At 41.9% G+C, this 15,835-nt stretch overlaps 1 protein-coding gene across 1 annotated transcript in view; it reads left to right on the forward strand.

Moving 5' to 3' along the window:
• Positions 1–339: 339 nt before the first annotated feature.
• LOC142570290 (adipokinetic hormone/corazonin-related peptide receptor variant I-like) overlaps positions 340–15,835 on the forward strand; it is a 194,705-nt gene continuing 179,209 nt past the window's right edge. The window contains exon 1 of the mRNA XM_075678684.1: positions 340–870. Coding sequence (XP_075534799.1) covers positions 340–870 — 531 coding nt within the window. The remainder of the gene's footprint in view (positions 871–15,835) is intronic.

A 15,835-nucleotide genomic window follows, 5' to 3' on the forward strand; every position in this document is an offset into this window, starting at 1 on the left:
AGAACAGAAAACTGCGTACGGCATAACTTAGCCTTTGCATGGTGCTTTCTTTAAGTGCTTTGACTCCCGCGGAAAGACGCGACGACTATTGATGACCAGTGGTTTGAAGATCTTAGCGACACGTGAACTTCTGTCTACAATGTGCTGTTTTCGAAGTGCCTGCGCAAAAGGTAGTGCATTCGGATCGCCCTCGCGCTTAAAGACTGGGACAACATTTCTGTTTGCGTTATGCCACTCGGCGAAGATGGTGTTGATTCGGTCGCAGCTTAACATATGCGCCAAAAATTAGAAGTATTGTACACCCGTGAAACAACCTTAAAGATAGAGTCTGGAATCGAGATGGCCCTCTTGAGCGAACAGGAAATGACGTCACCCAACACCAGTTTCCAAGACGGCGATCCGCACGCAGGCGAAAACGCTTCAATAGCGTCGCTAGCCGTGGGCGAAGAGCTGACGTTCAGCACGCATTCACTAGTGCAGGTGATCATTTACTGCATCCTGTTCGTTATAGCCGGAGCCGGCAACGTGCCGGTGTTCGTCAGCTTGCTCAACAAACGGCACCGCAAGTCTCGCATCAAACTTATGATCCTGCACCTCGCCATCGCCGACCTGATCGTGACGTTTGTGATGATTCCGCTCGAGGTTGCCTGGAGGCTCACGGTCCAATGGGCGGCGGGGAACGTCATCTGCAAACTGATGCAGATGCTCCGTGCGTTCGGCCCCTACCTCTCGTCAATGGTTCTCGTGTGCATCAGCGTGGACCGATATTACGCCGTGCTGCACCCGCTCAAGGTGCACAGCGGACATCGCCGAGGCCGGATAATGCTCACTGTCGCCTGGTACGCGAGCCTCATCTGTAGCATACCACAGGTGAGTGACGTCTCTAGTGCGGCAAGTGCGGAATACGTGCACCTGTCCCATTCTTACTCTCTGACGTATGTGATGTGCCACTTCAGTGTTCAGTATTCAATTTCATCTTGACGAAAACTACCATGTCAGCTCAAGTAACTGCGGACTTCTAAGTTATGTTGATCAAGTTACGTCTTGGCTGCAATATTATAGAGCGCTCACAAAATCGAGCAGCTCCTAAGCTGTGTTGCCGGCAGAAAGGCGTTTTCTGTGTAAAAAGGACACACGAGTACGAAAGGAGGGACACGCACAAGAAGGATGACAGGGCGCTCACTTACATATCAGGCCTTTCTCTTGGAGACACATCAATATTTACGTCATTGCCATTCGGGAATGCGCACATGGAATGGTGAATCATCAGCTCGCGTGAAATGCAAAGTGTCAAACAATAAAATCATGTTTGCTTTTTTTTAGATTAACAGATGTGGTGCTAACGCATTGTGAACCGTTTAATCGAATGTGCAGTGGCTCAAGCATCTTATGATGTATAGCGTCTCCATTTTTTCTGCGTGCATATTTTAATCTCGTGAGACGGCACTCAGCGCAGCATGCCAAAACCACGATTTGATTAGGCAGCATACCGCAGTGGGGGACTTCGGATTAATTTCGACCTCCAGGGCTTCTTTAACGTGCACCCAGTGCATGAGGCACGGGCGTTATTTTATTGCGTCCACATCTATATGCAGCCACCGCGGCCAGATTTTTCATTCCTCAACCTTGTGCTTAACATGGCACCACCATAGCCGCCAAGTCACTGAGGCTTCTTATACACATAATTCTCGTAGGCGACGCCAACGACGCAATTCGCAAAAGGGTTGGCATATGGCTCGGTTCATAGGGCAGCTTCCTGCTTTCGCCCAAACTACGCGCACGCATTTGTGCCTATTTTGGAGGGGTGGCAACGTTGCGTCATCTTTTTCTGGGTATGAGACGACTTAGGAATATACAGCTCTATTTCCAGTGTCTTCTTGTCCTGCGTTCGCTTAGCGTATTTTTTTTCACTGTAGGCATTTTGTTCTGCTGCGAGAAAGTTTCAAGAACGGCTACCAACCATGGAAACGGATCGCTTGCAAGGAAGACATTTACAACCTGGGGGCCGAGATTCTCTCTTGCAACATGAGCACCGACTCTCTAAGGTATCTCGGGTGAAAGCAGATGTCTTGCGAAAAGAAGCACAAGAACCTTTCTGTGGCTTGAGCCGTTGGTGTCGTGTACACGAGATTTCTATATCAGGCGGCAAGGCAGACATTGGGTAAACGGGCCAAGCCATACACATTCGGGCTCGGGAACACGAATTCTCGATCAGTATAAAGGCGCTTACGGATTTGTCTATGTACTGCTTTGATTGTTCTAGCGCTTCACCGGTTTCGCGAGATTAAGAAACTGCGAAAAGTAGGAAAAGTGTAGCGCGTGAAATACTTCAGCCATTTCACATTCAGTGAAATGGTTCACAATGCATTAGTAATACATCTGTTTTTTACGAAACTGTTAATATGATTTTATAAGTAAACACCTTCCATTGAACGTGTGCTGATGATTCACCATGGCATCTGCGAATGTCAGAATGGCAATGTTCTTCACAATAATATGCTTTCCTCAAAAAAAGAACTATAGCTGGAAGTAAGCATTGGTCAAGTGACATTTCTTGTTATTGTTTTTTTTTAGTGCTCGTTTTTCTACATAAAAGCATACCAACTCATTTAACAAGTTACTTTTCAGAAACAAGTTCTTTACTTTAGGCACATATATTGCTAGAATTTGGTGCCAAGAAGATAACGTGCACTCACCAAGAATAAAACAAAATAAAGAACAAGCGTATCGGGCCCCGTACGGGTCCCTTGATCACAATGAAGGTATAAGCATGAGCGCGGGGCTATTTGTGGGTCAGGTGGCGCCGCGTGCAGGTGTATATCTCGGCAAGATCACCCTGCGCCCTGTTTATCGTGCGTCTCGTTGATTGAATGTAAAATTATTCTAAAAGCAAACGGGCAGGTAAGTGTTTCTTTTTCGTGTCAATGATGTTTCCGTCAATGCATGAAGTGCGCCAATTATCGTGCGTCAATGTCAATAAGGTGTCAATGACGTTTCCGGTTATTTCGTGATGTTCCACCTGGGCGTTCGTGGTTGTGACAAAGGGACCTGTATGGGGACAGAAACGTCTGTCCTTTATTTTTCTTTTATTCTTGGTGAATGCACGTTTTTTTTTTTGGCACCACTATGTTTCCTCGCCGGACGAATTTTTGTCGAACACTTGACTATTGCTAGAATTTGAAAGTTAATCTTCTGAAGTGGTAATAAGGAGCTTCCTTATGCGTTAATACAACCGGAAGACCCTAGAAATATAGTATAGCGTAGCTAATAATGTAAAATTTGAGCGACAAGAATGGTTATCTCAGTAATAAACTATTTTGAGTTCTCTTTTATAATGTCACCGACAATCGGTATTAATATTATTAACCAAAACGTGCCGCTGAAGTTTCACTCGTTTTAAAACGGGTCATAAGAAACTTGCTTGTATACATTGATGCGATAATTTTCTCAGTGACATTCTTATAACAATGAAAAATTTTTTCTGCTGCTTGACAATGCGACAGTTCAGCGAAAAGGGGTGCAAAATAAAAATGTTCTAATTCCATGACAGCGCTACTTCAATTTAGGACAACTTCATGTGCGTTTAGGGCCCCCCTCATTGCGTCTTTAGCATCTTTTTTCTTGTTAATATGGCTCATCTGTTTTTATTCGATTCGTTGACTTCTGATATTGTGGCGACACCGGGGGCCTTTTGGCAACAATAACACGCCTCGACTTGTGCTCCGATTACGAGCTTGACTCCCCCCCCCCCCTTCCCGGTGTATGGTGGTTAGCATAACATCTTGACAACGTTGCCAAATATTGTGCCCCGTAAGGTTAGTATTCGGTGCATATCATGCTTTGTTTCTGTCGCTGTTTTACTTTCAGTGAAATGGTTGGTCATGTAGACACGACTGAATTATCACGTAGCATAGTGTACTCATTTTAGGTAATATTGCTTAAGCCATTCAAGAATTTAAGTTCGTGCACAGTCGGGCAAGAGAAGTTTCATAACTCATTATTTTTTTAATATATCAGAACTGCGTGACTCTTCACAGTTTATGTGAGCGTACTATACTGGCGACACCTGTAGGAGCTGCTCTTATGTATCAAGGTGATGACGTTAATTTGCATGACCGAGGCACCACCGCGCGTCACGTTCCGGAATCTATACTGCCATGCATTATCGTCTGACATTTCTCAACGCTCCTACAGGTTGTTCCCAGTAGCGTGCAAGGTTGTCGCCAGTAAAGCAATAATGCATTGGACATCATGTGCCGCAAGGTGTAGCACACGAAAATAACAGAGAAACAAAAATGCGTGTGTGAGCCAAGAGTGCGACGCGCATTTGGGGCGCTATAACTTATAACTATTGAAGTTTGTTTCTATTCAATTTTCTTCGTTACCCCTCCGCGATTGGTCAGAAATATTTAGTCTGTATGCCGCGAGACGACACGACAACCGCGAAAACCCCCCATCTCAAGATGACGAGCGAACATTGATTATGCGTGATTCGACCGAAAAAAATAACAAAATTTCTTCCGATTGCAAGTATTTGTCCCCATTAGCCTCCCGCGATTGGTGAACTTATTTTCGGATCATGCCTAGTGCACTTGTCTGTCACGCGGCGCTACAAAACCGCGGAACTTGCGACATCAAACAGACGTATAAGCACTATAGATGCATAATTATGCCGAACAAAACTGAAAGCATGTTGAAACATCCGGAGACTGCGCCTTCATAAAAAGAATACAAGATTGCTGTTCGCTTATCGCTGTGGTGGTGTGCACTCGTAGTTGCGAGCGAGAATTGATTTCTTTCTGTTTAAAAGAAATTGCGTTGCAGTATTAGGTTACGGAGTCCTTTCGGTAAGTATACGTCATCGCTGCGCTAAATCTTATTGACTGAGAAACCGTTTTAGCCGCATTTTCAACTTTCCGTTGCCCTCCACCGCAAGATAAGCAAGTGGAAGCGGGCCAATCGGAGATGCTCCGTATCCCTCTCCTCACCCACTTATCACTTTCAACGTGCTAGCTCGGCCCCACCGAAACGCTCTCCTTTATAAGGCACGTTCCTCGCGTCTCACTGACCAATCAGATAAGGAATACCTGTCGCGATAGGCAATGCTATTATTCGCTTTGAAACCAAACCGAAGTCACCTGCTATAAATGTAAAAAGGGTTTTATTGGGCGTTTGAAAGAACCTTGCAGGTCACCGCCTTGCGTGCTAGCGTTGGCGGTTACGTAAATTTGACGTCAGGAGATCGGCAGAAAGTCAGAATTGAAAAACTTCACGTTATAACGCGCTTGCTTTCCGCATCGAAGCAAAGATCCGCATGCGGTATCAAGACTTTCTGATTCGCTCTATTCTTTTAAAGCTACCTCATTATGGAATCCGTCGTGTCGCATTATCAGCACGCAACAATCACACAGTGCGCAACAATAACAGGAATTAGTTGCAACATTCAGTATATTAAATGTGGGTGGCGCAAGGATCCGTCTTAGGGCCTGTCTTATTTTTACTGCATATTAATGATATTGTAAATATTCGAGGCTATTCCAAGATTATGTTATACGCGGACGACAGAAATGTGCTCGTCTCAGGCAGAGAAATACAAGATCCTTCTGAGCAAGCTGACATCTGGCTACAGCAACTAAGATTGTGGCTGAATGAAAATAAACTCCAATTAAACATAAATAAAACTAAGTATTTCAGTTGAAAGCAACAATAACCCACCCCCACATCTGCAGTTTCAGAAGGGCAACATCGAAGAGGCATCAATAGCGAGATTTTAGTAATTATATTCCATGAGAACCTGTCTTGATCACCACACGTAGATGTTCACAGAAACAATATTGTACGTGGTATAGTTCCGCGAAACAGCTTACACTATTTGCTGCCGATAAATGTGTAGCGCAGTATATATAAGGCGCTTATACATTCTCAATTAGCTTACACTTTCCCGGTTTGGTTAAAAACGACACAATCTATAACTTAACATGCTTTCAAACACTTCAAAACCAGCGCACTGCGTGCAAGAGGAAACTTAGGACGTACTGATACCACTAAACCATGCTATAGCAAATATAATATACTAACATCATCAAAACTTTCCAGTTATAAGTTATTCCTCGAAATTTAGTGGCAATTTTGGGAAGACAAATGTCCCTTCCGAATCAAATACCATGGCAAAATGACAAGCTACAACCCCATAAGAAGTCTGATAGTAATACCACGTTGCAGAACAAAGAACGGAGATCAAAACTGGCTATTCCACTTCCTGACCTTCTAAACAATTACCCCTCAGTATTGGACCTGCTAAATTCTAAAATTTCAAGTCATTTTTGAGAAAACAGTAAAAGAATTGTTACTAACGAAACTAATATAAATGTTAAACTACCAATATAACATATTTAGTATATGTTTGTTTTGCTTCAAGTCCTCAGCAAACTTTAAAATTAACCGTTTTCTTTTTTTCGTGAATTCTGTACTCAGCTGTTTAAAAATGTGTACTAGCTTGATTTCATGTGTGCTCTCTTGAATGTCTGCCATTTTTGCCATACTACTGCCACTGCAGGGATGACAAATCCCAGTCAGGCATCAGGCAAATATTTGCTTTTAGCCATGTTCCCTATGACAATTCGAATATTGTCTTAAGTAAATGAATAATGAAATAAATAAAGTTTAACAGAATGGACAACTGGGCTAGTTGATTTACTTGCGTCTTGAAACAAAAAGCGCACAATGACAAGAAGGGAGAGTGAAGACAACACGAGGCGCTTACTAGAAACAGAAACATTTTAATAAAAGGAAACAAAGATATGCATGCAAAAAAAGTTTCATCGTTTATCGCCTCTTCCTGTCTTCTCTCCTCGTTCTCGCCTTTGTGTGCTTTTACAGTTTCAAGATGAAAGAAATAAAGAAAGAAAATAGAACAAGTTCACTAAACCGTTTTTAAACCGGTCATCGAATGGAATAACAGCCAGTGCTGTCATTGCTATCAGAGGAGGAATACCGAATTTGTTTTCGAGCAAGAATTTTCACCTGTACATTCAAACATGCTATTTGGGTATATACGAGGCAGCTTTCCCATAAGTGTTTTCTATCTCGGGTCACTCAATTTTATTGCAAAAATTTACAGTCGCTAAAGGCTTATTCAATTAACATCTTGCTGCTTCCTTTCATGGCGATTAGCGCGCTAAATGCAAGCGTTTTTCATTATAGCTGTCACAAATAAGAACCTGCTAATAAGAGCACCATTGCAGGAGTCCTTTTGCTGCTCACGAGAAGATGTTTTTTTCGTTATAAGAAAACTTCGCGAATTTCGTAGCGATTTGTTTCGGCGTCTACACAAATGTTGTCAATTTTCGCGGAAGCGGCCGGTAATTTGCGCACCCGTTTAAGGACTGTTCACACTGAAGCAACGCCGTGAATTAGACATGCAGGCTATTAATGACATGCAAATTTATGGCCAACAAGACATTACAAAGTTGTGTTTGCTTACCCGCTACGTGAATACATGTGCCTGCTATATCGCTTCACATGTGTGTCACCGGGACTCAGTTCTTTCTTAGGAAATGCTCCTCCAGTAAATTAGTAATGCACTTTGAAAAGAACGTAAAGTGATGTAACCAGCATGCGGTAAGCCATGAGAAGAAAGAAAGATAAGAATGGTGGAATGCTCGATAATTTACGAATGAAACGATGCTTTTTGTTCTATTTTATATTGTTCCAAAATTTTTATTTGGTGTTTTCGATACCAGATTTGACCAATTGTCTGACATATGCAGTCAATAGAGCCTGCAAGTGAACAAAATCTACGCGTGTGTTAGCCCACTGCAAGGAGCGTAAAGGGAGAAGTTGCCGGCGTAAACTTCAATCACTGTAAGCCTTCTATTCCTGCTCATTGATGATCTGCGCCTTCGACCACGCATATAAAGTTTCCCTTTCTATTTAGAGTTTTCATTATATGCTTTCGGAAAACCGAATTGCCACATTTTACCTCTCATGCTTCGCGAAGAATTTCAAAGGCGGAATTTCCTTCTTTCTTTGTTCACCGTACTTTAACCATGTACTCGTATTTGTGTTTCCAGAAATTTCAATATGTTTTGTTTGGAACAGTAACCTTACATATTAAAACTTACTTACTTACTTATCTTACTTCAATGTGCCATCGAAGTTTACTCTTCAAGGAAGGAATAAAAAAGCGGAGAAGGAAAGGCAGGGAGGTTAACCAGTTTCGTTCAACTGGTTTGTTACCCTACACATTGGAGCAGGATAGGAGGGATGAAAGATGGGGAGGAGAGAGAGGGCACATATCGCAGCACACACATCGTCAGTTACAGTCGTCACTCTTGCGTGGTACGTGACATCACTGTCACAGCCGCGTGTCCAAGCCCGTGTCTTTCGTAAACCGAAGTAGTCTCTTCGTCGCCTTCGGCTGCGATGTCTTCCGTCGGCGACATGTAAAAATCGTTTCAACTGACAATGGTCTATTGTCAAGGTGTGCTAGAACTGACGAGGGACTGCCTCTGAACATTATATTCAGGACAGTCGCAGAGAACGTGTTCTAGCATCTACTCTTCAAGGCGTTCGCAACATAAGCATTAACACGAGAAACCATCAACGAAATTTAATCGCTAGGGGAGGCACTGCCTTAGCAATAAGTGCATAGGTAAGCTTTGAAGTTAGTTTTGCTTTTTAACGACATCTTAACATGATGACGCGATATCACCTTTTTTTGCCTTGAATTCAGGGCAAAGTGCAAACTTTGTTTTGATCCCAGCCGTTCCTCAGTATTAGATACCAAAGGAAGGTTGCGCTTGTACTTGTTCATAATTGCGCCAATAAATGAACTTTAAATAGATCTGAGTCACCTGCAGTAGATATCCGAGTGGTAAGACCGGTAAGCATTTCTCGATAAGCTCGAATCTTTTTTTTTTTTGCGTTGTTGCAAAGAACTGAATTGAGCCATTGGTTATAGTGGGTGACATGCATATAAACACACAAAACCCAAGTAACCACGACTATACCTGTTTAGCGCAGTAATATTACAACCGTAACTTAATTTATCTTAAATTTATCACGCTTGCACTTCTTCAGGCACAGGGATAGTTGGAGGTGTTTACTCGGTGCCAGTTTCTGATCATCTTCCTATCTTCGTTGCTTTCGATTCTTCTGTTAGTATTGGGTGCGCAAGATTTATTATTGTTATAACCATAATAAATCTTGCGGGCTTAGCAAATCTCTTTGGTAAATCACTTAGTAATTCACTTAGTAATATTGCGTGCTTAGGAAAAAATCTCTTTCCTTAATACCTTATAATCTATTTTGCTATAGCAAAGTAGATTGTAAGATATTAAGGAAAGATATATTTTCGATAAATTACAATGACATTTACAACGAGAATATCAACACGGAAATAACACACCTGATAGAATTCTCAGTATCTCTATAGCCAGCAGTAAACTAAGGTGTTAAGTGGCCGACATGACAAACCTGCGCGCCCTTGTATGATAAAGCAGACACTTCAAGTACATCATACCAAGGAATTATGGGATAATAAGTGGCGCCAAAACAATTTCAATGAATACTATTTACAACAATTGAAGACAGTGGAATAGATCAGTCGCTATGATCAGTTAACGCAGAAGAGACTATTATGCACTGTTAATTGTGCAGGCACTGGATAACGAAAAAAAGAGGGGGGAGATTGCAAATGAAGTCACATGGAAACAAAGTAAACAAATCGTCCTTGCCGAAGTTGTTCACGAAGACACTTAAGAACGATTCAACACGTATTTTTCGTGCATCGGCCCGTCTGTAGTAGCGAAGCTTAGTGATTGCAAGAATATATGTTTCTGAGAGTCTTGTTTGTAACACTATTGCAGATGCTTACCATTCAGCTTGAGCACGTCATGGCGATAGCCAATGGTATGTCAACGTATAAAGCCTCCGGAGTCAATAGTATTAATATTCGCTTGAATAAAGAGCACATATCGGTATTTTAGGGCCGCTTTTATGTCACCTGCTCTGTCATTTTATGAACTGCTCTAGTTACCCCTCCACCCTAAAAATTGCTAAGGTTATCCTCGTTTTCAAAGACGGAGATCGTACTTACCCTTCTAACTATATCCCAATATCCGTGTTCAGTACCATTAACACCATTTTCGAAAAGATTTTACTTACCCTTCTAACTATATCCCAATATCCGTGTTCAGTACCATTAACACCATTTTCGAAAAGATTTTCGATGTATAATTCTATCAATTTATTGATAAGGATGAATGAGTATATGTTTCGTCAGTAACACGGGTTTCGTCTAAATTATTCTAATTCGTCAGCAATGTTAACGTTCACTCAAATAATTATTGCTGCTTTGCAAAATAATATGCCTCTTGGAGTATTTTTTTGGACCTAAAAAGGTTTTAGGCACGGTCGATCACACTATACTTCCTAATAAATTAAAGCATCAAGGTTTCCTTGCGACCACATTTCATCTTCTTACCAGTTACCTTCACAACCATGCAGAAGCATTCGGCATGAAGGGAAAATTCGGCACCACGTTATATTCCTGCAACGTGACAAGGCGAAAGCCTGCTGTACACTTGGTCATGCATTAAGTCATACAATCGGAGGGGTCCGACTTCTCGCAGGACATTACGAGCCGCAGCGTGAAGTACACGTGTTGCAAGCCGTTGCCGTCTCGCATCGCCGCGTTGCTGCTTTCGCCGTTCGGCTTCTCCGGCTCGTTTTCGACGCTTCGCTGCGGCTTCGCGCGCTCGCATAGCGGGGTCAGACTGGCGCCAACGACGTTTCTCTTCGAGTTTACGTTGCACCCTCTTAGCAGGGGAAAGCAGCACTCGTGGTCTAATTCCTTGCTCGCCCTGCTTCGCACGTTGCACCTCGTTTGTCGCTTGACGAGCATCCTAGGCCATTGTACACTTCCCACGGAATGCGTACGTGCATGCAATGCTTTATTGATGGTAGGGATGCTCGTTTTGAGCTTGTTCTTTACTGAAACTTATGCTGTTCTGTTTTGTATGGGCGATTTCAATGAATGTATGCACTGTTCGCTTCGCTGTGCTGAGCGCTTATCGCCTCTGCCTTGCGTGGGTATGGGGCATTGTATATTTTGTTTGGTTACAGGGGGGGGGGGGGGAGTTATGAGCCATTGCAACGAGTCACTTAAGGCGTTTTCCTTAATATCGCATCATCCCCGAAGAATGTGAGAACTGAAGAAAAGATCCGATCTCCTGCCAATATTATTTTCTTTATATATTAACCACTTCCTACTAATAAAAAATTAAATAAAGCCCTTATATATGCCCATGACACTTGCATTGTGCTTACAGGTAACAACGTTTATTATTTAGAATATAAGGCAAAGGAGGAGGAAGGCCTAGGAATGGTTTTTTAGATAACAGACTTACAGATAACGTTAAAGAGTCTAAGTATGTTGTATTCGTACATGTGCCATGTCCCTGCGTCCTCAGTGTTTCGTTAAAGATGAACAATTTCTTACAATCTCCTTTCTGGGACTAAATAAAATAAATAATGTTATTGACCATGATGTTCCCATTCTTTTGATTCACTCTGTAATTCGCTGTGATACTATATACCTCATAGGACACAAACGTTGTTTATTTCAATATATCGGCGCGTTATTTTATAAGAAGCTGCACTAGCTAGAGCCAATTAGCGCAGTCTGCCCAAAGCTGTCATCGGGATACTGCGCATTCTCACAATCATGACATCATTTTCATATGCAAACTCTGCGTATTTTCTATTTTGCAGTCATCCACAACCATATAATCTATTGCAACAAATCGTCGAGTGTGACGTACAAAAGTTACCTTGAACCTATCCGCCAACTAAAGAAACGAGAATTGAGAATTATTACTCACTTAATATTTAATGAACTATAATCTGACTTTATTGAGTAAAATGAATGTTTGCATTCTGATATATACGAATACAAGATAGCCACATATGTTTTAATGTTGTGAAAAGCTACCTGCTGTTTATTTGTCTGTCTCTTATTCATACTCTCGTGTTACATGAAACCAACCTTTCAAATTTTTATCTTTATCCGACTGAGTGTGCTTACGGTCAGAGTTTTATTCTATTTGGTGGGCTGAAAGTTTAGGATAAACTACTGGTAGAAATAAGACAGGCGAACAACTTTTCTTCAGTGGTCAAAAAATACCTTTTTGGGCTAAATAAGAGTTCCTTAAATTACTGATCATGATGTCTCTATTATTTTCATTTACGTTTTAACAATGATGTAATTCACTCTTTAATTTGTTGTGATGTAATACACTTCATAAGACTTTCTTGCTTCTGTTTGCAAATGTTTATATATTGTAAATTGCATATTGTAAATTGATGCTTTGATATTATTGGTGCTTTCTTATCTTTATTTGTTCAGCGTATGGATACAGATGATCGAAAACGTGATGTGTAACATCAGTTACGTTTTTTCAGGTGTTCGAGCGCTTTTAACGCAAAAGTTAAAACATGCATGTGATGCATCTACTCTGTCATGCAATTATGATCTAACCATATTGTATAACGTTAGTAGTAGCGTTTTCCTGACGGTTGCCTTTTCATTGGACCCGCAACATAGCTTTCGGCTATCGGTCCAACCAGTTGTCGAAACATTGATGTTTTACTTTTGAAAAATAAAATTGAAGCTGAAGCACTGCACAAAACGCAGTTCTCTGTTTTGCTACTCTTGCTACATTTCTTCACTGACGCTGTTGCGCTCATCATCATCCAAACGTTCTCGATAACCTTCTCCATGTGCCCTAATGGATGCCGTGCGATACGTCCGAGCACTGTTTTGTCCTTTTGACACTGCCTACAGTTCGTTCATTCTTTTTGACCGGACAGCAGTCCAGACGGAGCTACCACTGCCCACGCGTTCGCGTAACGTTTCTTTGGAGCAGCGACACATCCCGTGATGCACTTGGCATCCTATGCGCCGCTTGCTCACCCAGCTTATCGCTGTTTTCTATTAAATCATCCTCGACGTCGATGAGGCGGTTTACTGTTGTTGTCTAAGATTGGTGTAAACGCGAGTAGTGCTGATAAATTACCTGTTTCAAATGCTAACTTCAAAGTTCTGAGTGTGCTTAGTGGTCTTCTTTTTTTTTTTGCTGCTTCTGCTGTTTAGCGTTTGGCCGATGTCGGCATTTATGCTTTTCTGCGCGCTTTCTTGATGAGTATTTTTACTTCATTCTGGATGTCAAGAAGTACTTTCTTATCCCCGTCGGTGATATTAAAGTTGACATCCGAAAAACATCTAAGACAGCGTGACTCGTCGTCATTCCAGCCGTGAAATAGTTTACCAAGCACCATCGCCTGTCTTACCCGAATTACACATTCATCTATAACCCTTATCTGTTCAACACAAACACTGAGAAAACTATTCTATCGATTGTTTCAGTTTTAAGTGTTAGAAGCGGCCACTTTCCTATTTTTGCGTTCATTTAAAACACAACAGCAACCAAATAAAATTTCCAGCTGCCGCGGCACTTCCCGGATATAAGCAATGCTTTAGAGGCTTTTCTTAATGATGTTCATGATTGGTGCCACATCCCTGAAAAAAGAACCATGCGAATTTCACGTACAAAATGTTCATTCCTGAACTTTTGGCATTTCATAATAAAAATTTCCTGTGTGTCGTACGATGTAGAAAAAGAAAAGCCGCGAGAACGACGGTTGTCTTAGAACCAAATAATACTAATGAACCAACATTGCTGGGATTTTATCCCGAATAGAAAGGCTATTAAGCGGGAAAGCCTTTTCAACATCGTTTGAACACTAAGCTTCAAGGTGCAGAGGAAGAATGGCTTTCTGCTTATCTCTCTGTCGCAGCAGACAATCGTGAACTGTGATAAAAACAACTGAACACCATAATTCATGCTAAAATTGAATGCGCAGGTCCGAGTCTGTGTATAAATGAATCTGTGTAGATATTATGAGCGGCGCAGATCTGTCAGACGCACTCAATGATCATTTCATTGCGACAGGCCAGTCAAGGGCTGACTGTACAGATCACTGTCCGATTCAGAGAACCAAAACGTTCTCTTGAAATATGGTGTTTCTTCTGAACATAGAGGGTGGAGTTGTCGACATATTTAACAGCTTCAAAAATTCAAGGTCACTTAACGCAAACAAGACGCAAGTTCGCCTGGTGATGTAAATCATAGACATCATTTGTCCGATATTTGAAAACAAAAATATAAGTTAGTGCTTGTAAGTAGGTAATAATAATAATAATATTTGGGGTTTTACGTGCCAAAACCACTTTCTCATTATGAGGCACGCCGTAGTGGAGGACTCCGGAAATTTTTGACCACCTGGGGTTCTTTAACGTGCACCTAAATCTAAGCACACGGGTGTTTTCGCATTTCGCCACCATCGAAATGCGGCCGCCGTGGCCGGGATTCGATCCCGCGACCTCGTGCTCAGCAGCCCAACACCATAGCCACTGAGCAACCACGGCGGGTTTGTAAGTAGGTGTTTCCTGCAAAAGATGCAAAGATGCAAACGGCGAGGGTACAAGATCCACAAGCGATCCACAAGAGAGGGGATGAATATTATCTTGGAAATTCTCACTAATTTCAATACTACCAGTGTTATTCGAAATCTTGGAATAGAATATGCATGTGCTACTATACGGCTTCTTAAATAAAGATTTTCTAATTTCGATGGCCCAGTAGGGAAAAATATCATTCATGCTCAACAAGTATTTAAAATACATATTTTGAGTATAAAAACCTCGCTTTAGGCACCTAAATTGTCTTTTTCAAAAGCTTTCGACTTCCAGCGTCAAACCTTTATTATAAAAGCAACAACAGTATCGTGTGCTAGGGAAGGAGAATGAACGTCCGCCTTCTGAAGTCAGTTTGTCCCAAATTGTAATGTTAGTTCAAAGACTAAGAACATTACCACCTGAGTTCCTCAATGTAGGATAAACGAATGCTTTGTTTATTGTTTACATACCATCTTTCCCGCTGTTATGATAGTAAAAGGCCTCGTTACGCCAATGACACAGGGCTTTTTTTTCAGAGCTGTAGAGCCAAGTAAAATTGTGTCTTTACTAAATATTGCTCTTGCAGGGGTAATAAGTTGGTCAAAAAGAATTGCTTCAAAATTAAAATGAGACAAATTGAGGATGCCCAACGCATTGTGAGAATCAATCAAAATGCGAAGCGTATTGCAGGTACTTGGCTATCCAGTGTTGCTTGGTCTTCAGCAAACCGTTTCCAGGCAAACCAACGTGTTTGTATAAATTGAGTAGCTGTGTATTTGAGTCGCGAGCGTACGTGTGTGTATCGAAAGCAGCACGATGACAACCATGTCTAAGAGGATGGCATAGCAGCAGAGGCATAATGTCTATGCCATCTGTTAAACGCGAGCTTACAACATGGCGAGTATTGGGTTCTATATGTGTAGTGGATAAGCGTAAGCAAGAGCAACGCAGATTGTGACGTTATCAATAACTACATGTTCTACAACCGCATGCACGTATGGCTACGCCATGTGGTGTATGTCGCAACGGCTGCGGCATTTCTGCTCCAGTCTACTTAAGAAATTTTAAAGCTTCATTGACTTGTGTGGTCATGAAGCTCGTACAATGTCTAACAATTTCTACGTAGCGTATACTGCTACGAAGAAAGTGCTGGGGAAAGGGGGCCGGTCCAGGAGATTGTGCAGACTAACACGCGGCCTCAAAGCGCGAGCTGTCACGAGGAAAGAAGACGAGAACGTAGCACGTGCAGCACGGGGCCAAGTATTTCAAAGAGCTGGCTGCCTTTGGAGCAAGAGAAGTATGCGTGCGACCTTT

The sequence above is a fragment of the Dermacentor variabilis genome, chromosome 2 (genome assembly GCF_050947875.1).
Source record: "Dermacentor variabilis isolate Ectoservices chromosome 2, ASM5094787v1, whole genome shotgun sequence".
Lineage (NCBI taxonomy): Eukaryota > Metazoa > Arthropoda > Arachnida > Ixodida > Ixodidae > Dermacentor > Dermacentor variabilis.